At 42.4% G+C, this 23182-nt stretch overlaps 3 protein-coding genes across 4 annotated transcripts in view; all 3 read right to left on the reverse strand.

The window, feature by feature from the left end:
- Positions 1-696: 696 nt before the first annotated feature.
- On the reverse strand, positions 697-9605 carry adtrp1 (androgen dependent TFPI regulating protein 1). 2 transcript variants are annotated; one of them, XM_058409476.1, is made up of 6 exons: positions 9388-9605; positions 7210-7350; positions 7017-7118; positions 6539-6654; positions 1597-1757; positions 697-1359 (listed from the first exon to the last, which is right to left on the reverse strand). In XM_058409476.1, exons 1-6 carry the CDS (start codon positions 9568-9570, stop codon positions 1334-1336), a joined length of 729 nt encoding a protein of 242 aa, XP_058265459.1. In that variant the 5' UTR covers positions 9571-9605; the 3' UTR covers positions 697-1333. The 2 variants fall into 2 exon arrangements, with proteins under 2 accessions (XP_058265459.1, XP_058265458.1); XM_058409475.1 differs by having other exon boundaries at positions 697-1413.
- A 2079-nt stretch (positions 9606-11684) lies between these two features.
- On the reverse strand, positions 11685-21145 carry mybl2a (v-myb avian myeloblastosis viral oncogene homolog-like 2a). Its single transcript, XM_058409467.1, has 8 exons — positions 20939-21145; positions 19602-19694; positions 18961-19029; positions 18785-18877; positions 16925-17145; positions 16593-16758; positions 16457-16516; positions 11685-14259 (listed from the first exon to the last, which is right to left on the reverse strand). The coding sequence occupies exons 2-8, from the start codon at positions 19692-19694 to the stop codon at positions 12418-12420; spliced, it is 2544 nt and encodes an 847-aa protein (XP_058265450.1). The 5' UTR covers positions 20939-21145; the 3' UTR covers positions 11685-12417.
- A 1422-nt stretch (positions 21146-22567) lies between these two features.
- Positions 22568-23182, reverse strand: part of fbxw12 (F-box and WD repeat domain containing 12) — an 8457-nt gene continuing 7842 nt past the window's right edge. The window contains exon 10 of the mRNA XM_058409469.1: positions 22568-23182. This exon is cut by the window's right edge and continues 396 nt beyond it. The gene's annotated coding sequence lies outside the window, so the exon portion shown is untranslated.

The raw sequence follows: 23182 nt of genomic DNA on the forward strand, positions 1-23182 counted from the left end.
AAATCATACTAAAAATATTATCTTTTTTTTCTTTAACTCTTTATTCTCAATATACCCTATATTGCCAAAAGTTTTGGGACACCCCTCCAAATAATTTTTCAAAGGTTAGGCCCCTTAGTTCCAGTGAAAGGAACTCTTAATGCTTCAGCTTCATACCAAGACATTTTGGACAATTTCATGCTCTTTGTGGGAACAGTTTGGGGATGACCCCTTCCTGTTCCAACATGACTGCACACCAGTGACCAAAACAAGGTCCATAAAGACATGGATGAGTGAGTTTGGTGTGGAGGAACTTGACTGGCCTGCACAGAGTCCTGACCTCAACCCCATAGAACACCTTTTGGGATGAATTAGAGCGGAGACTGAGCCAGACCTTCTCGTCCAACATCAGTGCCTGACCTCACAAATGTGCTTCTAGAGGACTCTGTGCAGGCCAGTCAAGTTCCTCCATTCAATTCAATGATTTGGAGGGGTGTCCCAATACTTTTAATATATTCTAACTTTATTCTCTTTATATCAGAATCCATGACTTTTCTATAAAAGTAATTTCTGAAATGGTGTTATTTATTATTTTAATATTATTATTAATTTCATTATTTTAATAGTATTTTTGGTATTAATTGAACTTTATTATTTTGATACTAAAACACTGAAGGTGATCACTTGACAGAACAATAAAGACACACTGACAGAATGTAATATATTATATATTTTATATAAAGATTTTAAAGATATATATTATAATATATATCTTTTATTAAAATCAGAATTCATTACATCACATAAAAATCCAGCAGACATTTTTAAAAATAATCTGGTTATACATTGTGTTAAAAATCTTGTACATGATAAACAACTGGCCCGACGTCCAGCATTTTAGGAGTCCAGCATACAGAATTACAAGGTTAAAAAAATTACAGGCATGAAAACACTGAAGCGGCTGCTTTTACAAAAAAGTATTTTGTATCTCAGCATTACAACAAATGCATTATTTATCTTCAGAAAACACATTTTGTTAAAACAGCTTATAAATGTGCAATAAAAATAAAAATTATATAAATGTGCAGATGTTCCCGTTCTTCATCATAAACACTACCATTACAAAACACTTAGTGAATCATCTGTCTCAATGAATCATCTGTGTGAACATTAATGTATCAACTCCATGAACACTCATGATTCATCTGGGTGAATTCATCTGGGTGAATGTTTTGGACATGGTTCTACTGTCATGTAAATCCCTTTGGGTAAATGTCAGAATTTTCTCAGTGCTGGTGAAGGATCTGGTTGGTCTCCCTGTGGTCAGTAGATTGATTCACATTTTTATGGGTCTTCATTTCTTCTTCTTTTTCTGATTTCCTTTGAGAGAGTAGATTGTGCCTGAGATGCTCTGGTTTTTGAGTTGATATTCATCTACAACAATATTCATACCAAATGTACTCATTACACACCCATACATGTCCCTCACTGTATTTCTGACCAATGATTAAGAGATCTATGACTATGATATCAGCTCCACCCCCTTTTCTCCTTTTTGTTCATTTAATCAGATAGAACCTTAAACAGATGATGTCATGCATCACCACACCGTCTCACCTGCAGGACCCCAGATCACACGGGTCAGTTTCTCTCCCAGCAGGTAAAGAGGAGCCATGCTGAGAGACGCCACACTGAGGAACACGACCAGGCCTGCAGGACTGAGGTGAGCCATGATGGGGTAAACCCAGATCCCTGACGCATGACGCACCCACAACACCCTAAATTACACAAACACACACAACATCAGACTATCAGCTCTCATCATTAATCAAGAAAATTAATCAAACTGTCAAACATTAATGAACAAGATTCAAGATTCAAGAAGCTTTTATTGTCATTTCAACCACATATATCTGACGCAGTACATAGTGAAATGAAACAACGTTTCTCCAGGACCTGGTGATACAGAAACATACAACAACAAGTTCAACACAAAACAACAAACACCACCACAGAGCTAGGACAGAAGTTTGTCTTAGCCACGTAAAGTGCACAGTGTGCAGCTAGGTGCAAACAGAGCATAGACAAGACAGTGCAAAAGACAAGAAATACAAGAAAGACAACAAAAGAACACAGGACACAGAAAAGAAATAAAAGAACGTGTACTGGAATGTAAGTGAAATAAAATAAAATAAAGTGAAATGATGTAAAAAAGTATTGTGCAAAAATACACAGCAGCGGTTGAGGTAGTGCAAATAGAAATAAACAAATAACTATAGCAGCGGATGACAGGTAGAGGTAGTGCAGTAAGTAATGAACAATATAAATTATGTGTGTGTGTGTGTGTGTGTGTGTGCGTCCACACAGTCAAAAGAGTGAGTGTATCTGTGTGTGAGAGAGACAGAGAGTTGATATACAGTTCAGTCCTGAGTGTGTGTGTGTGTGTGTGTGTGTGTGTGTGTGAGAGAGTGTAGAACAGTTCAGTCCCGGGTGTTGAGGAGCCTGATGGCTTGAGGAAAGAAACTGTTACACAGTCTGGTTGTGAGGCCCGAATGCTCCGGTACCTCTTTCCAGATGGCAGGAGGGTGAAGAGTGTGTGTGGGGTGTGTAAGAGTGTGTGTGAGGGGTGTGTGGGGTGTGTAAGAGTGTGTGTGAGGGGTGTGTGGGGTGTGTAAGAGTGTGTGTGAGGGGTGTGAGGGGTGTGTAAGAGTGTGTGTGAGGGGTGTGTGGGGTGTGTAAGAGTGTGTGTGAGGGGTGTGTGGGGTGTGTAAGAGTGTGTGTGAGGGGTGTGTGGGGTGTGTAAGAGTGTGTGTGAGGGGTGTGTGGGGTGTGTAAGAGTGTGTGTGAGGGGTGTGTGGGGTGTGTAAGAGTGTGTGTGAGGGGTGTGTGGGATCATCCACAATGCTGTTGGCTTTGCGGATGCAGTGTGTGGTGTAAATGTCTGTGATAGAGGGGAGAGAGACTCTGATGATCTTCTCAGCTGTCCTCACTATCCCCTGAAGGGTCTTGTGATCTGAGACGGTCCAGTTCCCAAACCAGGCAGTGATGCAGCTGCTCAGGACGCTCTCCATGGTCCCTCTGTAGAACACAGTCAGGATGGGGGGAGGGAGATGGGCTTTCCTCAGCCTCCTCAGGAAGTAGAGGCGCTGCTGGGCTTTCTTGGTGATGGAGCTGGTGTTGAGTGACCAGGTGAAGTTCTCCGCCAGATGGACACCAAGGAATTTGGTGCTCTTGATGATCTCCACAGAGGAGCCATCGATGGACAGTGGAGGATGGTCACTCTGTGTTCTCCTGAAGTCAACAACCATCTCTTTAGTCTTGTCGACGTTCAGGGAGAGGTTGTCGGCTCTGCACCAGGCTGTTAGATGTTGCACCTCCTCTCTGTATGCTGACTCGTCGTTCTTGCTGATGAGACCCACCACGGTCGTGTCATCAGAGAACTTCACGATGTGGTTGGAGATGTGCATTGCTGCACAGTCGTGAGTCAGCAGAGTGAACAGCAGTGGACTGAGCACACAGCCCTGAGGAGCTCCAGTGCTCAGTGTGGTGGTGCTGGAGATACTGTTCCCGATCCGGACTGACTGAGGTCTCCCAGTCAGGAAATCCAGGATCCAGTTGCAGAGGGAGGTGTTCAGGCCCAGGAGACTCAGCTTCTCAATCAGCTGCTGAGGGATGATTGTGTTGAATGCTGAACTGAAATCTATGAACAGCATTCGAACGTAGGAGTCCTTACAGTCCAGGTGTGTGAGGGCCAGATGGAGGGTTGTGGTGATGGCGTCGTCCGTGGAACGGTTAGGACGATACGCAAACTGCAAGGGGTCCAGCGAGGGTGGTAGCTGTGACTTGATGTGCCTCATGACGAGCCTCTCGAAGCATTTCATCACGATTGGTGTGAGTGCGACGGGACGATAGTCATTGAGGCAGGAAACCGTGGACTTCTTTGGCACAGGGACGATGGTCGTTGTCTTGAGGCACGTAGGGATGATGGAGCTGCTCAGCGAGATGTTGAAGATGTCAGTGAAGACATCTGCTAGCTGCTCTGCACACTCCCTGAGAACTCTGCCAGGAATGTTGTCTGGTCCAGCAGACTTCCGTGGGTTAACTCTGTATAGAGTTCTCCTCATGTCAGCCGTGGTGAGACAGAGCACTGGGTCATTATTAGGAGGGATGGTCTTCCTCGCTGTTGTGTTGTTCTGTGCCTCAAAATGAGCGTAGAAGTCGTTCAGTGCGTCTGGAAGGGAGGCGTCACTGTCACAGGCAGGTGAAGTTGTCCTGTAGTTGGTGATCGCCTGAATGCCCTGCCACATGCGCCGGGAGTCTCTGCTGTTCTGGAAGTGGCCGTGGATTCTCTGGGCACCGAATCATTAAAAAGAATATTTAAAAATAAAATAATCTAAATTCATTTTTTATCTAAATAAAGCACAGGTTTAATCCAGTTTTCACTGTACTGTATGTGTATATGTATATCAGTGGCGGGCCGTGTGTTTCACACCTAGGCCTTCACTGGTGTCCTTCCTGAATTAAGCCACCTCATCATTATGACACCACGGCAATAGATACTAATCAACCGTAGCAAAAGTAAAAAAGAAATTAGTCTACAGTATTTCACACCTCACAAGGAATAGTCCATTTTATTACAGTCCGCCTTGAAAATGCATTTGTAAGGATATCTGTGACCAAATCGATTTCTTCTCCTCCGTCAGCCATTGTGAGTTAAAATATATATTTTATTTAGTTTGTGCGGGTCGCTGCCTCTGACTACTCCAATTATCCAATCAAAAGACAGGAAATTGCTGACGTAATCATATGCCTGCTAGATGGCCTCAGTGATGCCAACTCAAAATCTGATTGGTTAATGGATCCATTTCATTGACACTTATTTAAAGCTCCGGGCGCCTGCACTATTGATTCTGAAGGCCCTAAGGCAGATTTCTTTCATCCTGGAAACACATGATGTCAGCCACTAGCTGAAATATGATTGGATAAATACTCTTATCATAAATATACACTACTGGAAGCAGCACAACCGGGAGAAAAGCTATGAAATGTAGAGAATAGACTATTGGGAATAATTTAATACACATTCATGGAAAAATATATTAAATATATTAAAATGCAAGTCAGTGATTCAGATCACTGCTGTTTAGGTCAGCAGAGAAGGACTTGCAGGCCTGTGTGTGTGTTTTGTGTATATACACTACCAGTCACAAGTTTGGACACACCTAATTCCATGGTGTTTCCTGATGTTTATTTCTTTCTACATTGTAAAACAATGCTGAAGGCGGCTGAAATCCACAATAATGTCGTTTGAACAGTTGATATTGAGATATGTCTGCTACTGATGCTCTGTAAAGCCTTCATAACGCCTCTAATCTGAGGTGCTGTTAATTGGTGATTTCTGAGGCTGGTGACTCTAAATGAACTTCTCCTCTGCAGCAGAGGTCAGTTTTGGTCTTGCTTTACTGGGATGGTCTTCATGTGAGACAGTTTCATCATGGGGCTTGATGGGTTTTGCAAATGCACTTGACAATACTGTTCTTACAAGAACTATTCCAGAACACCTGACCTTCGTGTCTTAAAATAACAACTGACTGTTTTTTGTTGTCATTACATATGGATTACTGAAGTCCATGTGTGTTATTTCGTAGTTTTGAAATCTCCAGGATTGTTCTAGAATGTAGAAAATAAATCCCTAAACAAAAAACACTGAATTAAAAGGTGTGTCCAAACTTTTGACTGGTAGTGTAGAGATATATATATATATATACACCGATCAGGCATAACATTTTGACCACCTGCCTAATATTATGACGGTCCTGCCAAAACAGCCCTGACCCGTCCTGCACTGTGTATTCTGACCCCTTTCTATCAGAACCAGCATTAAGTTCTTCAGCAGTTTGATCAACAGTAGCTCGTCTGTTGGACTGGATCACACGGACCAGCCTTCTCTCCCCACGTCCATCAATGAGCCTTGACCGCCCATGACCCTGTCACCGGTTCACCACTGTCCCTTCCTTGGACCACTTTTGATAGATACTGACCACTGCAGACCGGGAACACCCCACAAGAGCTGCAGTTTTGGAGATGCTCTGATCCAGTGGTCTAGCCATCACAATTTGGTCCTTTTGGTCAAACTCGCTCAAATCCTTACGCTTGTCCATTTTTCCTGCTTCTAACATCAACTTTGAGGACAAAATGTTGACTTGCTGCCTAATATATCCCACCCACTAACAGGGGCCATGATGAGGAGATACTCAGTCTCATTCACGGCACCTGGCACTGGTCATAATGTTATGGCTGAACGGTGTATATATACACATACCCTCAAACAGCAATCTGAGGGGTCCAAGCATCCTTCTCAAACCTCATCAGTTGTGCCCAGAACACTTGAGATCTTAGAGGAAACCTAGAGCTCAGCACAGTAAATAACCACCCACTGATGTGCTAGAGGTGATGATAACTCTTCTCTATCCACTGCAAACCAGCAGAAAACCTCATAACCTCAATTGATTTGACTCATGATCTGACTGAGAGACTCTGCAGCACAGGAGAACATTACCAGGCCAGGTAGAGAGAAACGAAGAGCGCCAGGCTCAGGATTCCTCTGCAGCGACTCGGGTGTTTGTGACGCTGTAGACACATCTGCACCAGGAGCAGCGGCAGGATTACAGTGTGCTGCGGAATGAAAGGATAAATTACAGTCAGGAATAATAAACACTTGACATATATGTATGTGTGTGTGTGTGTGTGTGTGTGTGTGATGACGTGGAGTTAGTGTTACTACAGACAAGGTGATTATTTTCCGGTGTCATACACACACACACACACACACTTTAATATCACGCCTGACCTTTTCATGTTAACAATAATAATAATAATAAGTAATATAGGATTTATGAATACATAAGCGTGATGGATTAAAGAAAAGACAAACAGAGGTTTATTATAAAGCTAACACTTGCTCTGATAGTTGATTATCTTTTAAATATAATAATAATATCAGTTGATTAATCAGGTGTAACGACATGGTCACTCACCAAGGCGTGATTAAGCCATGTAGGAATGATGTCATCTAAAGCCTTGGGGAAGACCAGCTCTCGGTCGTAGGTGTAAATGGACCAGAATGAAGTGAAGACAAACTGAAAAATGAAACCCATTCAGAACAAACCTGATTTCAGTTGCAACCAAAACCTCATGTTTAAGATCAGATTCCGAATCACGGACACTCACGGTTCCGACTGGAAAAGCCAGAACGGTGAAGAAGAAATCCTGCACTGAGTCGAGGAAGGAGAAAACGCTCCTCTTCCTCAGCTCCGCAGCGTGGATTAGATCAGTTACCACACAGAGTCCAAAAAACACCGTCTGCATCACCTACAGCACACACAGGGTTCGAGTTAAACACGGGTATTTAATAACTACAGTCTGAACAGGCAGAGCACCAGTTTGTGTTCGTTTTAAATGTTGTTCATCAGAATTTCATTCAGAATTCATGCAGAATGACAACATACACTCATCAACTTTAACATTATGACCACCTGCCTAATATTGTGTTGCTCCCCCTATTTTTGCTGCCAAAATAGCCCTGACCCATTGAGGCCTGGACTCCACTAGATCCCTGAAGGTGTGCTGTGGGATCTGGCACCAAGATGTTAGCAGCAGATCCTTTAAGTCCTGTAAGTTGTGAGGTGGAGCCTACATGGATCGGACTTGTTTGTCCAGAACATCCCACAGACGCTGGACTGGATTGAGATCTGGGGAATTTGGAGGTCAGGTCAACACCTCAAACTGGTTGTTGTGGTCATCAAACCATTCCTGAACCATTTCTGCTTTGTGGCACGGTGCATTATCCTGCTGAAAGAGACCACAGCCATCAGGGAATACCGTTTCCATGAAAGGGTGTAGATGGTCTGTAACAATGCTTAGGTAGGTGGTACGTGTCACAGTAACATCCACATGGATGCAGGACCCAAGGTTTCCCAGCAGGACACTGACCAGAGCAGGACACTGCCTCCACCGACTCGCCTTCTTCCCATAGTGCATCCTAGCGCCATGTGTTCCCCAGGTAAGAGACACACACGCACCCGGCCATCCACGTGATGTAAAACAAAATGGCTGACCGGTGTACAACCTAACTAACTATCAGTGCTCAAATGCTCAAAAGTTTGTACCCCCTTTTACCTGCTCTAGTTAATTGATTAGAATTTGTGTAATTTACATTCATATTTCTCCCTATTGAGAGAGCCTGAGGTGACAGGAGTGAGGAAAAACTCAGAGAGTGGGATTATAAATCATTATAAACACAGAGAGTGGGATTATAAATCATTATAAACCCTGAGAGTGGGATTATAGATCATTATAAACACAGAGGGTGGGATTATAAATCATTATAAACACAGAGGGTGGGATTATAGATCATTATAAACACAGAGGGTGGGATTATAAATCATTATAAACACAGAGAGTGGGATTATAAATCATTATAAACACAGAGAGTGGGATTATAAATCATTATAAACACAGAGTGGGATTATAAATCATTATAAACACAGAGAGTGGGATTATAAATCATTATAAACACCAAAGAGTGGGATTATAAATCATTATAAACACTGAGTGGGATTATAAATCATTATAAACACAGAGAGTGGGATTATAAATCATTATAAACACAGAGAGTGGGATTATAAATCATTATAAACACTGAGTGGGATTATAAATCATTATAAACACTGAGTGGGATTATAAAAATAAATAAATCTCTTCTATAACTGTACTATTTGTATTGAAACAGACCCAAACTGTTGAACAGGACAGGCCAGGAGTCAGTGAAATTGAGAAAAACTGCTCTGGCTCATTCTAAAGCAGAACATACTGACCGCTCACAGAGCTGGAGAAGCAAACAGGAAGTGTTTACGGACAAACAGGAAGGTGAAAAAAAGTAGAGGAAAAGTAACTGGGGCAAAAAGAAGGGAGGAACAAAAGTTCTGGAAAGGTGGATTATGGTTTCAAGCTGGAGAATTTAAAGTGGGGGAAAAGTTCAATAATGTCTGCTGAAATCTAATAACAGCTTCCATTTCAGAAAAGAAAGAATAAATCATTCCAGGCTTTTACAAAACTCTAAAATAAACAAGCAAGATATTAAACAACAATGATCTTGTAAAAAACTCTGAGCACCTCTGCTATAGTGACATGTAATGTTGAATAAAATTTCTCACGTTCAGAAATACGCCCTCGTGGTAATAACGATGTAATAACGTCATTAATAATGGTTTAATAAGCGTTGCTTAGATACTGTGATGGAGCACGTGCAGATGCTGGAACAAAAAACAGTGCATTCCGCACACTAAATAGTGCACTACACGGGTCACTCCCTCAGCACTGATTCTGGACGGAACCCTGTCCACTCACCAGGTTAATGAAGGTTAAATATTTCCACCGGCCTCCGTAAGAGCGCGCGCCCGGATGTCGCCCTGAACTCGCTATGGAGCAGTTAGCATTCAGAGTGAACAGATACCAGGCAAACATCACCAAATGCACAAAGAAACACAGCTTAGAGTTCACAGCGGACCTTAAAGCAGAAGCAGCAGCCATGTTTTCATTCTGAATGAACACTTCCGCCTTGTCCTCCGTCACCGCTCAGGAGAAGCGCCGCCCCCTCGGGGAACGCTGCGCTGTGATTGGACGAGCCGCGTAAACGAACACCTCAGCTTTATTATCTCAATCTTAAACATTAAAAAAAAGTAAAAAAACAAAACAAAAAAAAAACTTTACCAACATTTCAACATTTACATTTTAAACAAGGCGAATATACACTATATTGCCAAAAGTATTCTCTCACCTGCCTTGACTCGCATATGAACTTAAGTGACATCCCATTCCTAATCCATAGGGTTCAATATGACGTCGGTCCACCCTTTGCAGTTATAACAGCTTCAACTCTTCTGGGAAGGCTGTCCACAAGGTTTAGGAGTGTGTTTATGGGAATTTTTGACCATTCTTCCAGAAGCGCATTTGTGAGGTCACACACTGATGTTGGACGAGAAGGTCTGGCTCTCAGTCTCCGCTCTAATTCATCCCAAAGGTGTTCTATGGGGTTGAGGTCAGGACTCTGTGCAGGCCAGTCAAGTTCATCCACACCAGACTCTGTCATCCATGTCTTTATGGACCTTGCTTTGGTCACTGGTGCACAGTCGTGTTGGAAGAGGAAGGGGCCAGCTCCAAACTGTTCCCACAAAGTTGGGAGCATGGAATTGTCCAAAATGTCTTGGTATGCTGAAGCATTCAGAGTTCCTTTCACTGGAACTAAGGGGCCAAGCCCAGCTCCTGAAAAACAACCCCACACCATAATCCCCCCTCCACCAAACTTTACACTTGGCACAATGCAGTCAGACAAGTACCGTTCTCCTGGCAACCGCCAAACCCAGACTCGTCCATCAGATTGCCAGATGGAGAAGCGCGATTCGTCCCTCCAGAGAACGCGTCTCCACTGCTCTAGAGTCCAGTGGCGGCGTGCTTTACACCACTGCATCCGACGCTTTGCATTGCACTTGGTGATGTATGGCTTGGATGCAGCTGCTCGGCCATGGAAACCCATTCCATGAAGCTCTCTGCGCACTGTTCTTGAGCTCATCTGAAGGCCACATGAAGTTTGGAGGTCTGTAGCGATTGACTCTGCAGAAAGTTGGCGACCTCTTCGCACTATGCGCCTCAGCATCCGCTGACCCCGCTCCGTCAGTTTACGTGGCCTACCACTTCGTGGCTGAGTTGCTGTCGTTCCCAAACACTTCCACGTTCTTATAATACAGCTGACAGTTGACTGTGGAATATTTAGGAGCGAGGAAATTTCACGACTGGATTTGTTACACAGGTGGCATCCTATCACAGTTCCACGCTGGAATTCACTGAGCTCCTGAGAGCGACCCATTCTTTCACAAATGTTTGTAAAAACAGTCTGCATGCCTAGGTGCTTGATTTTATACACCTGTGGCCATGGAAGTGATTGGAACACCTGATTCTGATTATTTGGATGGGTGAGCGAATACTTTTGGCAATATAGTGTATGTTTAAAATGTGAACTGTAACCTTATTTGATTAGTTAAATATAGGGTTAGGTTTTTGAGGGAAAGTTTGAATAACTTTCCATTAAAATAAAAAATATCTATGAATTAATTTTATCATTATTTCATTTACATTTTTAATAAAAACATTTTACCTCATGTGAAATTATTTTTAGCAATGTGTACAGACAGAATGAATCGAATCTGCTTAATGTTTGTTTAATGTTTTGTTTCTTAAATTATACATAAATCTAATTACATTTATTTCTTTAAATAAATTTATGCTTTATTCAAATGACCTTTTATTTAGCTAACTAAAATGTGCATTATAATGGTGTTTTGTTTTTTTCAGGTTTGAAAATGCTCCAATTCTATTATTTGAATTAACAGTAATAGAAATTCAGTAGCTATTCTTCGTACCCGAGGCGTCGATTGCTGTTTGTCGGAAGGAAATTCTTCTTTACTTTTATAAATAGCAAATCTTTTGATGTATGTCGATTAGTTAAACCTTACTGAAGTTAAAACACACCGGAGCGATCCAGTGTATGAAAAAGATGCTTTTCCCACAAAAGCGGCTGAAAGAAAGCTAAAATGACATCAGGAACTCAAAGATGCAAAAAGATGAAGATTTATTACAAACAATCCACTCACTGTTCCCACTGTGTCCTTTACAATCTGCTGTTTTACTCATGTTATGTCAAATACACAAGGTTTTTCAGATTCACCGATGACTGCTCGCACTTCTACTCAGATCGTGACATCGTACCCAACATGGCTGAGGTATAAATGAAGAAAGGCCAACATGTGATCAAGACACAATCTCTTGAAGCACACACCGCGAATGATAAGATAAAAATACAGAAGTTTAGTTTCTGTTATCCATCAATTTTATTGTATGGCATTAATAAATTGGAAATGAAAATTCATGGAAAGACATTCTGGCATTTAATACAGGAGATCCAAATGGACATACATGGAAAAAAATATATAGTCTTCTTTAGAAAACAGGTATATGTACACAGCTTGGTCCAGCAGTCAGTATGTTCATCACAGCCATAACACCAGCACCATCACTGACTCCGCCTCCAAATTCTCCATGTGCTGGACAAACAAACCTGATCCTTAGCAAATCTGTTGCTAACGTCTGGGTGCAGCAGACCTTCAGAAGTCTTGTGGAGTCCATGCCTCAAACTCAGAGCTGTTCTGAAGGCACAAGGTGTCCTACAGGTGGAGGTGTTAATGTGATGGCCGAATGGTGAAACAGGACCTTTTTTTTTGGTTTTATTTTTTTTAATTACATAATTCTAGATCAACAGTATTTATTAATGCAGAAAAAATATCACTGGAATATTAACATCACTGCTTCAGAAGAAGTTTAGTGTTATTTTCTGATTCTCTCTCTGTAAAGTAACAGTCGCTCTGTAGTGTGCTGAGGAAGTCGGTTTCTTCTGGCACGGACGATACTAGCAGCCAAGGGAAAGAGACGTTTAAATCCTCCGGAGGAAGCTGGGATGGCCAGAAGTCTGTGGCTGATGCTCTGAAGCTTTGGGAACCGCGTGGCTTCCCGCCAGAATTTCTCGACCGAATCATCTCCATCCAGGAGAGGTTCGGCGATGTAAAGATCGAGCTCGGAGACTTGTGCCGACTTTGCAGAAGTCTGCATGAAGCTGAAGATCTTCTTCCTCTTGACGTTACTCAAACTGGCAGCATCCATGGCAAGCTGGTCATCATAGTCCAGTTTGGCACTGCCCTCCTCCACGGGAATCCAAGCGTCGGTTTTGCTCATAGCGGATTCTAAGATGGAACAAACCCAGAATTTTGTAGGAGGAGCGAGAGTGGCATCACTGGCCTCTTCTTCGTCTTCGAAAGGTTGCAGTTTAACGCGAGGATCCAGAACCGTAGCGAGGATCAGATCTTGCTGCATGATCAGAGGTTGGAAGTACTCGTGTAGTCCAGAGCGGAGAGCTTCGCAGAACTGGGAATACGTCGTCGTTTTAAGTTTGAGGGTTTTATCGAGTCCGATGATGGACGGGATCACGAGAGAGAATGTGACACCGTCTGACTGAAGCACTTGGATCGCCTCCTCGAAGGGTTCTAATAACTCAAAGATGTCTATGACTTGTTCCCAATGGACATGGATTACTGGAGGAGGAACCGTTGAGTCATCCTCTTCTTTCTGCACTTGGGCTATCAGGCCCGTCACGCCGACCCAGGCTTCCGGCGAAAGCAGCTTCCGGAAAGCAGCAAAAGTAGAGTTCCATTTATAACTGGTGTAGCTGTGAGGCTCTGCAAGGGAGAACTTACAGCACTGCATGAGAACATTATTCCAGTAGGTGCTACGCCGGAAAAAGGCCACGATGTCTTGCATCTGAGAGAGGACATAGTTTGCGGACTTCGAGTTCTTTAGAGCTTCCTTGACCACCAAGTGCAACAGGCTGCTAAAGCAATCCACATTCGTGCCCAACTGGACTTCCGAGAAATCCTCGACAGACACCTGATCGTCAAGGAAGTCAACTATTTCGTCTTCATCCTGGTCGTTCTTCTGGACGCTGTGCATGACCTTGTAGTCACAGAAAAGGTTGTGTGTTGCAATTGTGTTCTTAGCCTCGTGAACAATAAGGTATCCGATGTTCTGGAGAAACAGCCCATAGCTCAGGAGCACGGCTTCCAGTTCGCTCATGACGACGCCGTTCGAGTTCTTGTCGCTTAAATGCCGAAACGCGACCATCGGCCTACAGATGTTCCAGTCACCGTCGAGGAAATGCAGCTGGACGGCGAGAATGGGCTCTGCATCCTCGCTGGCCCAGATATCGGCAATGACGTGGATGTTAGCGTTCCCTCCAGTCGCGGTGAGACAATCCCTCAACTGTTTAATCAAACGTGGTTTAACAGTCTTCTCCACTTCCACGTAAAGTCTCAGTCCGATGCTGCGCTGAGAAAGTCTCGGGTACTGCGGCGCGACAGCGGCCATGAAGTTCCGAAACCCGGATCCTTCCAAGATGCTAAAAGGCAACATGTCTTCAGAGATCATTTGCAGCGCTGCATCTACGATGACGTTCCGTCGAGACTCGGACCTGCCGCTGGGGCCGGAGGTGGAACTCACTCTGGTGAGGTCACTGGAGTCCTTTTCAGCGTCAGGGGAGCCGGTCTGCCTTAAACACCTCTGGGCTTTTTTGGGCTTCTTTTTTCTTTTGCGAACCCTCGTTTCCATCGCTTTCATTACCTGAAAGAAAAAGTAGAGTTTTGTTGTAAGCAATGTAGAATTAAAAGAAAAACTACAATAAATAAGAATTTCTTTGGAAAAAACATTAAAAGCTTTTATACAGAATCCTACATTAGAGTGGAGACTGTGAGCCAGACCTTCTCGTACAACATCAGTGCCTGACCTCACAAATGCACTTCTAGAGGAACGGTCAAAAATTCCCATAAACACACTCCTAAACCTTCTGGAAGTCCTTCCCAGAAGAGTTGAAGCTGTTATAACTGTAAAGGGCGGGACAACTCCATATTACATTCATGTGCAGGTAAAAGCAGACGTCCCACTTTTGGCCTCGCTCTAATTCATCCCAAAGGTGTTCTACGGGGTTGAGGTCAGGACTCTGAAGGCCAGTCCAGTTCCTCCACACCAAACTCACTCATCCATGTCTTTATGGACGTTGCTTTGGTCACTGGTGTGCAGTCATGTTGGAACAGGAAGGGGTCATCCCCAAACTGTTCCCACAAAGAGCATGAAATTGTCCAAAGTGTTTTCGGATGCGATTTAAAAAACCTGCAGCTTCTCAGAATTGTGGATATCGAGTGGGAGAGTTCCACAGACGAGGGGCAACATGGCTAAAAGATGGCGCTCCCATGGTAGTTTAACGTATGCGAGATACCACAATGGAGATTGAAAATGTTGATCTAAGTGTACGTGAAGGAATATATGACTGCAGAAGTTCAGTGAGATATGAAGGTGCAAGATTGTGAAGCGCCTTGTAAGGAAATAATAGAATTTTGAATTTTTCCACTCGATACTTCACTGGAAGCCAGGGCAGTTGCTGGAGAACTGTAGAGATGTGCTCAGTGGAAGAGGTTCTGGTAAGAACATGAGCTGCAGAGTTCTGAACCATTTGAAGTTTATGCAGCATTTTAGATGGAAGACCAGTGAGAAGGGCCTTACAGTTATCAATTCATGAGGTGACCAGTGAATAAGAACTGTTGTGTTATTAGTTGTGAGAGAGGGGTGGAGATGGTTGATATTACGCAGGTGGAAGTATGCCGTACATGTAATGTTATTAATATGGGCTTCTAAAGACAATGTGCTATCCAAGATGACACCCAGACTTTTTACCTGCGAGGAAGGACTGATTACATTATTTTCAATAGCCACAGAAAAACAATTAGAATTAGCCAAAACAGATCTAGTCCCAACGACTAGGGCCTCAGTTTTGTCACCGTCTGGCTGAAAGCCAATTCATAATTTCAGCCAGACAGGAACATAGGGAAGGTGGAGGAAAAAAGCCAGTGGGTTTAGTAGATGGGTAGAGTTTGGTGTGAAGCAGTGGAAATGAATACCATACCTACATATTATATATATATATATATATATAATAAATAAAAGTGGGCCCAGATCAGAACCCTGGGGAACACCAGCAGACTGAAGATGATTTTGATCAAAAACTATTTAAATGAGTGAACTGAGTGCGACCAGAATGGTATGACCTAAACCAGGACAGAGGGGTGTCAGTGATTCAGACAGAAACTAGCCTATCGAGGAGAATACTATGAGAAATGGTATCAGAGGCTGCACTCAAGTCGAGAAGCACTAGTATAGTTAATAAACCAGAGTCAGCTGCCAACAGGTCATTGGTGATTTTAACTAAAGGCATTCTCCACACTATGGTGGGGACGAAAACCGGATTGAAATTGTTCAAATAAACTGTTATTGAATAGATGGTCATGAAGTTGGGTCACAACACACTTTTCTAAGATCTTAGAAATGAATGATAGATTTGAAATTGGACTGAAATGATCAAGATTTAATGGGTCAGCCCCTGGTTTCTCAAGTATGTGAGTAATAATAGCAGATTTAAGAGAGGAGGGTACAGAACCAGAAATAAGTGAAGAGTGAATAATTTGAGTAATCAAATTTAAGTCCAACATGCCGCTTATTAGAGCAATCCAAATGACCATTCTACAATTAGAGCTAGATTTTCTCTGATAAATTAAAGTAAAAAATTTAACTTGGCTCCATTTCTCTCTTTGATCCAACCAAATCATTTAAAACCTGCTCTGAACGGTCCGTCATTAGGACTGAGTTTAAAGCATCGTAACTGGATCCTTGTGGAGGTGGAGGTTGTGTCTGTTCATACATCTCTACACATTTATAACTCAGCTTGTTCTTTATAGAGCATGTGATGATCAGAAAGAGAGTAGGTTACCTGGTCAGGTACATCCATCACAGACTCTGGCTGCACACCACTACCACAGAGGTCATCCATCTAAACACACATCGCAGTCATAAATCACTGAGTCACACACACCAGGCCTCAATGATTTAGAATGATGAAGACCTACTTCAGCCTCCTCTTCAGCAGGATGAGCCGCTTCTTCGTCCTTTATCTCTTTACAAGACGATTCTTCAGAAAGCGATGCAGCAGTAGCCACGTCGATCACCAGTGCACCGGTGGCCACTTTACGCTGCAGACTGGAGTACCAATGGTTCTTGATGGAGTTATCAGTCCTGTTAGAACAACATTTTTTTAATTTCAGCAAATTTAATGAACAATGTGAGATTCCAAAGTCATAAATTAAAGTATATAAATATGAGTTGTTTGAACAGAACAAAAGTTAAATCTTTACTTTATCCTTTCACACGTTTGTCCTAATGCGATGGGATGAAATCATACCTCCCAGGAAGCAGTTTGGCGATTTTGGCCCAGCGATTTCCCAGAATGCTATGGGCTTTGCAGATGAGGAAGTCTTCTGCAGCAGTCCAGGACTGTTTATTCACCGAGGGGTCCAGATGATTGTGCCAGCGTTCTCGGCACTGCTTCCCTCTGCGGCCCCTTAGGTGCTTGGCGATCCTGGACCACTGGTGTGTTCCCAACTTTGTCACTAATTTTATGAGCTACAGAAATCATTCAACACGTTGGTTTTAGCGTGATTTAATACCAAGCACTGTATTTCACTTCTATGTAGGGATGCCACAATATTCAATATAATATTGAAGCGTTTGGTACGATCTCCACGGTTCAATACACGTATGTGACCCGCAGTTTTTCGTTTTTTCCATAAAAGAATAATAACCATGTGTTTATTACTCTCTGAACCTCCTGTTGGTGTTTATTACTCTCTGAACCTCCTGTTGGTGTTTATTACTCTCTGAACCTCCTGTTGGTGTTTATTACTCTCTGAACCTCCTGTTGGTGTTTATTACTCTCTGAACCTCCTGTTGGTGTTTATTACTCTCTGAACCTCCTGTTGGTGTTTATTACTCTCTGAACCTCCTGTTGGTGTTTATTACTCTCTGAACCTCCTGTTGGTGTTTATTACTCTCTGAACCTCCTGTTGGTGTTTATTACTCTCTGAACCTCCTGTTGGTGTTTATTACTCTCTGAACCTCCTGTTGGTGTTTATTACTCTCTGAACCTCCTGTTGGTGTTTATTACTCTCTGAACCTCCTGTTTGTGTTTATTACTCTCTGAACTTCCTGTTGGTGTTTATTACTCTCTGAACCTCCTGTTGGTGTTTATTACTCTCTGAACCTCCTGTTGGTGTTTATTACTCTCTGAACCTCCTGTTTGTGTTTATTACTCTCTGAACTTCCTGTTTGTGTTTGCCTGTACTGTATGTCTACGCACTGAGACAGACACGTCTCCCCGCGAGTAAATATCCAATCAGTGAGCGCTAAAGTTAGGGGCGGTAACCATGCTAGCGATGCTGGTGTCAGATTTCACTCTAACCCTGGAGAGAGGTGAAGTGAGACAGGAACATGAGGAAGCTCCGTCTCTCAGATCTGTGGTGTGGGAAGATTTCGGATTTGTTGTGGACTTTGATGGAGATAAAACAAAAACACTAAACAAAAAAATGACTGTTTAAGCGCCGTTCCACACGAGCTACTGACATGGAAATACTTCAACATGACCACACATGTGCAGCTCCATCACCCAGAGATATCACTGTGTGGAAGCAGGAGGGCAGAGCAGGGAACACAGGAACCCAAAATCAACAGTCCCCTATCTGATCCCTTCCAGCATTAAGACAACTGGTTCAGAGAGACACAAAAAACAATTATAACATCATAATTGCTAAAGATTTGCAGCCGTTTTCTTTGATCGGTAATGTGGGCTTTCGACAACTAAAAGTGCTTGAACCGCGTTACACACTACCGACGCGGCCTTTTTTCCCTGATCTCTACGAAAAACACGCAAAAAAATCTAAAACCAATTGGCTAAAGCTCAAAGCCTTGCTCTAATAACAGATAGTTGGACCTCGCGGGCAACAGAGAGTTGTCTCACCCTTACTGTTCATTACAGAGCGGATTGGGAAAAAAAGAGCGCAACAAACCATTTTTCTTCTTAACATACTTACTGTTCCTGTCACCTAAGCAAAGAATAATGGAAAAAAAACACACTAATTTACCAAGCCATCCGAACCGAAAACTGTGGTTAAAAACCGCGGTACGTATTGAACCGTGGGTTAACTGTATTGTTGCATCCCTACTTCTATGCACAGCTAAATCACTGAGGGTAGCACAAGATGCTCACCTTCTCATCCTCCTCTTTAGTCCAGGTACCCTTGATCAAGTTTGGGTCCAACACACAGGTGTAACGGTACTTGCACTCCTGTTCAGTTCGGCCCTAAAATGCAGGTACAAGCTTTCAGTGTTTTACACAAACCAGATCTAATAAATTACAGTTCTCGAGCATAAGGTTTTACTCACATGTAACATAGTTGCAATAGCATTCCAGTTCTGGCCAATGCTCTCAACCAAAGTCTTAAGACTTTTATCCTGGACACACAAAATATACACCAGTCAGGTATAACATTATGAACAGTGCCAGGTGAAGTGAATAAGACTGAGTATCTCCTCATCATGGCCCCTGTTAGTGGGTGGGATATATTAGGCAGCAAGTCAACATTTTGTCCTCAAAGTTGATGTTAGAAGCAGGAAAAATGGACAAGTGTAAGGATTTGAGCGAGTTTGACCAAAAGGTCAAAACTCTACCTCTACAAAGCAGGGACATCTGATGCTCCTTCCATAAATGTTAAATAAACATTTCTCCTAACTTCATATTACAATTTTCAGTGTTTATCAGCAGAATGTGTGAATGAGAGCATTAAAATAAACCTTACAAGAAAAACACCACCTTTTGACCAGTCAGAATCCAGAATTCAACACTGACAAAGATCTGAGATTTTCTTCCCAGGGATCATGCTGATATTTATTTATTTTGTAATGTTTTTTGGGGTTTTTTTCGGGTCTGGGGGGGGGCAATCTTTAAAAGCAAACATGAATGAACTGTTCACTCTTGTGCTCAAGATTAAAAATGAATAGTTAGCAGTAAAGTAAACACCACTCACTTCGTCAGGACTCCATCTGGCCTTGGTCTTTTCACCCAGCCTCTGTTTCTCCTCCAGGATTTCTGGCAGATCAAAGGACCTGAATTCCTCCATCTGTACACACACACGTATCATGAGTTAGACCATATAAGGAGTCAGATCTGTATTGGAGATGTTTCTGGAGTCTACTTTTAAAGGGACAAAAAGAATTTTTTTTATTTCTTTATTGTAAAAATAATCCTCCTACTCCTAATCTTACTTAATGCAGCTGAAGTGTAAATTCTATGCTTTTGTCACCAGAACATAACATATTTGAGTAGGCGGGACTTTGGCTTATTCACCTTTAATTAGTTTATTAATGAAGGCCAAAACCTTTCACATGTGACATGAATTCCATATTATTTGTATCAGTAAGCAACAAAAACAAACTGCTTGTTGTTTTGCAGACTTCTTATAATCCCTCTGAATGTGCTGTTACCATAGAAACCTTCTGACCAATCAGAATCCAGAGTCAGCTACTGGCGGAAACCATAAGAGTAGCCTTAGCTAGCCATAATGGATGGATTATTTTCAGGTCTTCGTCATTACGCATGTGCGGAAATTCAGGCTTTGTTCTGCGCATGCGCTAAATTGCTGCCAACACCATATTGTAGTTGTCACTACTCGATCCGTACTGGAAACACAATTTGTACTGCGCGTGCGCGTCATCACATTATATTAGCAGTATTATAACGACAGAGTATTATAAACACCCAAATCTACCGGGAATCGTTTCGTCATACTTCAGACAAGAAGTAGGCGCATTTCCGCGCATGTGCAGAACAAATCGTGTTTCCTGTACGGATCGATTAGTAACAAATCTCCCTTCTTTATTGCGATTAGCAGAAACCGGAAATTGCGTCAAAATATAACCGTTACCCTCAAATCAAATCCGTTTAACCGGCTAACTTGCTAATAGCTAGCTCTGCGTGATAGCTGCTACATGGCTAAACTTTCTTAAAGCTGCAGTTTTTCTGTATTAAGCGTGCTACTTATCAAACATGTTCTTTTTTTAGACAAGTTTAGGACGTGCTTGAGAAACTTATAAAAAGTAGTAAAGTGTTTAAGAGTGTTAAAGTGCAACAAGCTAACAAGAAATGCTAAACGATTCACAAACGTTGAAAAAAAACCCAAACCGCTTTAAAGAATGTGTGGAAAATGTACACGGTATTTATACTGACAAGTCTATATTCAATTATCTACAATTTAACACCAAAGTGTTCATTTATCCATGATTTTCTTTTAAAAGTAGCGAGCATTGGCTAGGAAGTAAAACCGTTAGCTGTGCTAGCCGTTAGCTAGGAATATCTTGTGGTTACCTGGACAGTTAGAACCGAAGACTTAACTTCTCACAGCCTTTCAGATTAACACCACCTATTAATCAATAAGATATTTCACTACAAACATTTAAATGCACGTGACACGTGGTCTAAAATGTCCGTGCATGTTGCTTATTTTTAATTCTCGTGCTGAGAGGAATTTCGCCTCCGCGCGCGCAACTTCCAAAAGCACATTCATTTATAGTTTACCGGTCACAGTCAAAAGGAGCCCGCGCGCGCTGAGGTTGCGTCATGAGCGTCACGGCAGCGCTGGAATTGCGCATTTTCGGGGGCTTTGTTGGAAACGTACTTCGCGCTTCCCGTGCCTCCAAAATGTAGCTGCTAATAATCTCAAAGTGCACCGTAAAGAGAAGCAATTTACTGATCTAGATTATTATTATTATTTCAAATATTATGTAACAGTACATAACTTTATAAATATTTAATATAGGCTGCGGTGCTTTATGCACGTCAACACCGCGCCTTTATTGCGCAAACAGTTAAAGCGCAATATTAGATTAGATTAGATTCAACTTTATTGTCACTGCACATGTGGGTACAGGGCAACGAAATACAGTTAGCATCTAACCAGAAGTGCATTTTCACAGTGCAAATAATTTGCATATATAAACAGTATACAGAGGGAGGTAAATACAATGAGTGCAAATGAGCAAATGATTATAGTGGTGCAATAAAGAAGGTATTGTGATTAAATGTAAACAGTATTTAGAGAAGGAGTTATGTACAATGAGTGCAATGATTTAGATGTGTGCAATGAGGAAGATATTGTATACCATGATAAATAATTTGCATATGTAAACTGTACACAGAAAGGGTTATATACAGAAAAAGGTTATATACACTGATAATAATGTGTTCAGTCAATGTGTGTGTGATCGGTGGAGGCAGAGTTCAGCAAAGAAACAGCTGTGGGGAAAAAGCTGTTCCTCAACCTGCTAGTCTTGGTCCGAGGCTCCTGTAGCGCCTCCCAGAAGGCAGGAGGGCAAAGCGTCTATTGGCAGGGTGATAAAAGTCCTTTATGATTTTGTGTGCTCTGGTGAGACAGCGCTTCCTGTAAATGTCCTCGATCTTAGGAAGTGGAACTCCTACGATGTGTTGTGCAGTTTTCACCACCCTCTGCAGCGCTTTCTGGGCTGACACAGTGCAGTTCCCATACCAGACAGTGATACAGCCGGTCAGGATGCTCTCGATGGTGCAACGGTAGAAGTTCACCAGGATGTCTGAGGAGAGATGGTTCTTCCTCAGAGAAGAAGAGGCGCTGGTGAGCCTTCTTGACCAGACTGGAGCTGTTGGCAGACCAGGAGAGATCCTCAGAGATGTGGATACCCAGGAATTTGAAGCTAGTGACACGGTCCACCACCTCTCCTTTTATATGAATGGGTGCGTGTGTGTCACCTCTCTCCTTCCTGAAGTCCACTATGAGCTCCTTGGTCTTCTTAGTGTTGAGGAGCAAGTTGTTGCCAGCGCACCACGCAGCAAGACGGTCCACCTCTCTATAAGCTGACTCATTTTACACACACACACACACACTTTGTACACTTACTCATTAGTGCAATTATCTAATCAGCCATAAAATCACACACACACACATATATATATATATATATATATATTAATAGCATCAATGAATGTACACATTAAACATCATAATGAAGAAAAAGTCTGATTTCTGTGAGTCTAACTGTGGCTGTGTAATGATTGTTGGTATCAGATGTGTTGGTTTGAGTTTTTCTGATCTCCTGCTAGGATTTTCACACACAATAGTCTCTAGAGTTTACACACACAATGTTTGATGTGTTGTGTGTTTCTGAGATGCTTTTCTGCTCACCACGGTTATACAGAGTGATTACACGAGTTGCTACAGACTTCCTGTTAGCTCATAATATATAATAATATAACATAATGTTAGGCAGGGGGTCATAATGTTATACCTGGTGGGTGTAAAACATTACAGCAGTAATTTAGAAGGCTGATAGAGGAGATAAAGCTCAGGAAAATAATGCAGCTATTCCAAACCACGTGGTCATGAACACAGTGACCACACTGACTCTGCTGTAATCATAGTGATGCTTTTCACCACATGACTGTAAACAATAATGATTTATAATCACACTATCCACTCTCGTCCAGAAGAGTACAGCATCCATTCTGAGTCCGGTTCCTGTCAAGCTTCCTTCTTCACCTCGTCTCAGGAGTTTTTGCAACCTCTGGCTGGTTCATTAG

This window comes from Hemibagrus wyckioides, linkage group LG15 (genome assembly GCF_019097595.1).
Source record: "Hemibagrus wyckioides isolate EC202008001 linkage group LG15, SWU_Hwy_1.0, whole genome shotgun sequence".
NCBI lineage: Eukaryota > Metazoa > Chordata > Actinopteri > Siluriformes > Bagridae > Hemibagrus > Hemibagrus wyckioides.

Coding starts and splice junctions, on each gene's coding strand:
- adtrp1 (XM_058409475.1), bottom strand. CDS start 9,570: ATGGCTGCTGCTTCTGCTTTAAGGTCCGCTGTGAACTCTAAGCTGTGT. Junction 7,119..7,209: donor TGGCTTTTCCAGTCGGAACC/GTGAGTGTCCGT, acceptor TTCATTTTTCAG/TTTGTCTTCACTTCATTCTG. Junction 1,758..6,538: donor GTTTCTCTCTACCTGGCCTG/GTAATGTTCTCC, acceptor TGTGTAATTTAG/GGTGTTGTGGGTGCGTCATG.
- mybl2a (XM_058409467.1), bottom strand. CDS start 19,694: ATGGAGGAATTCAGGTCCTTTGATCTGCCAGAAATCCTGGAGGAGAAA. Junction 17,146..18,784: donor CTAAAGAGGAGGATGAGAAG/GTGAGCATCTTG, acceptor TGATTTCTGTAG/CTCATAAAATTAGTGACAAA. Junction 14,260..16,456: donor TGATGGATGTACCTGACCAG/GTAACCTACTCT, acceptor TTTTTCTTTCAG/GTAATGAAAGCGATGGAAAC.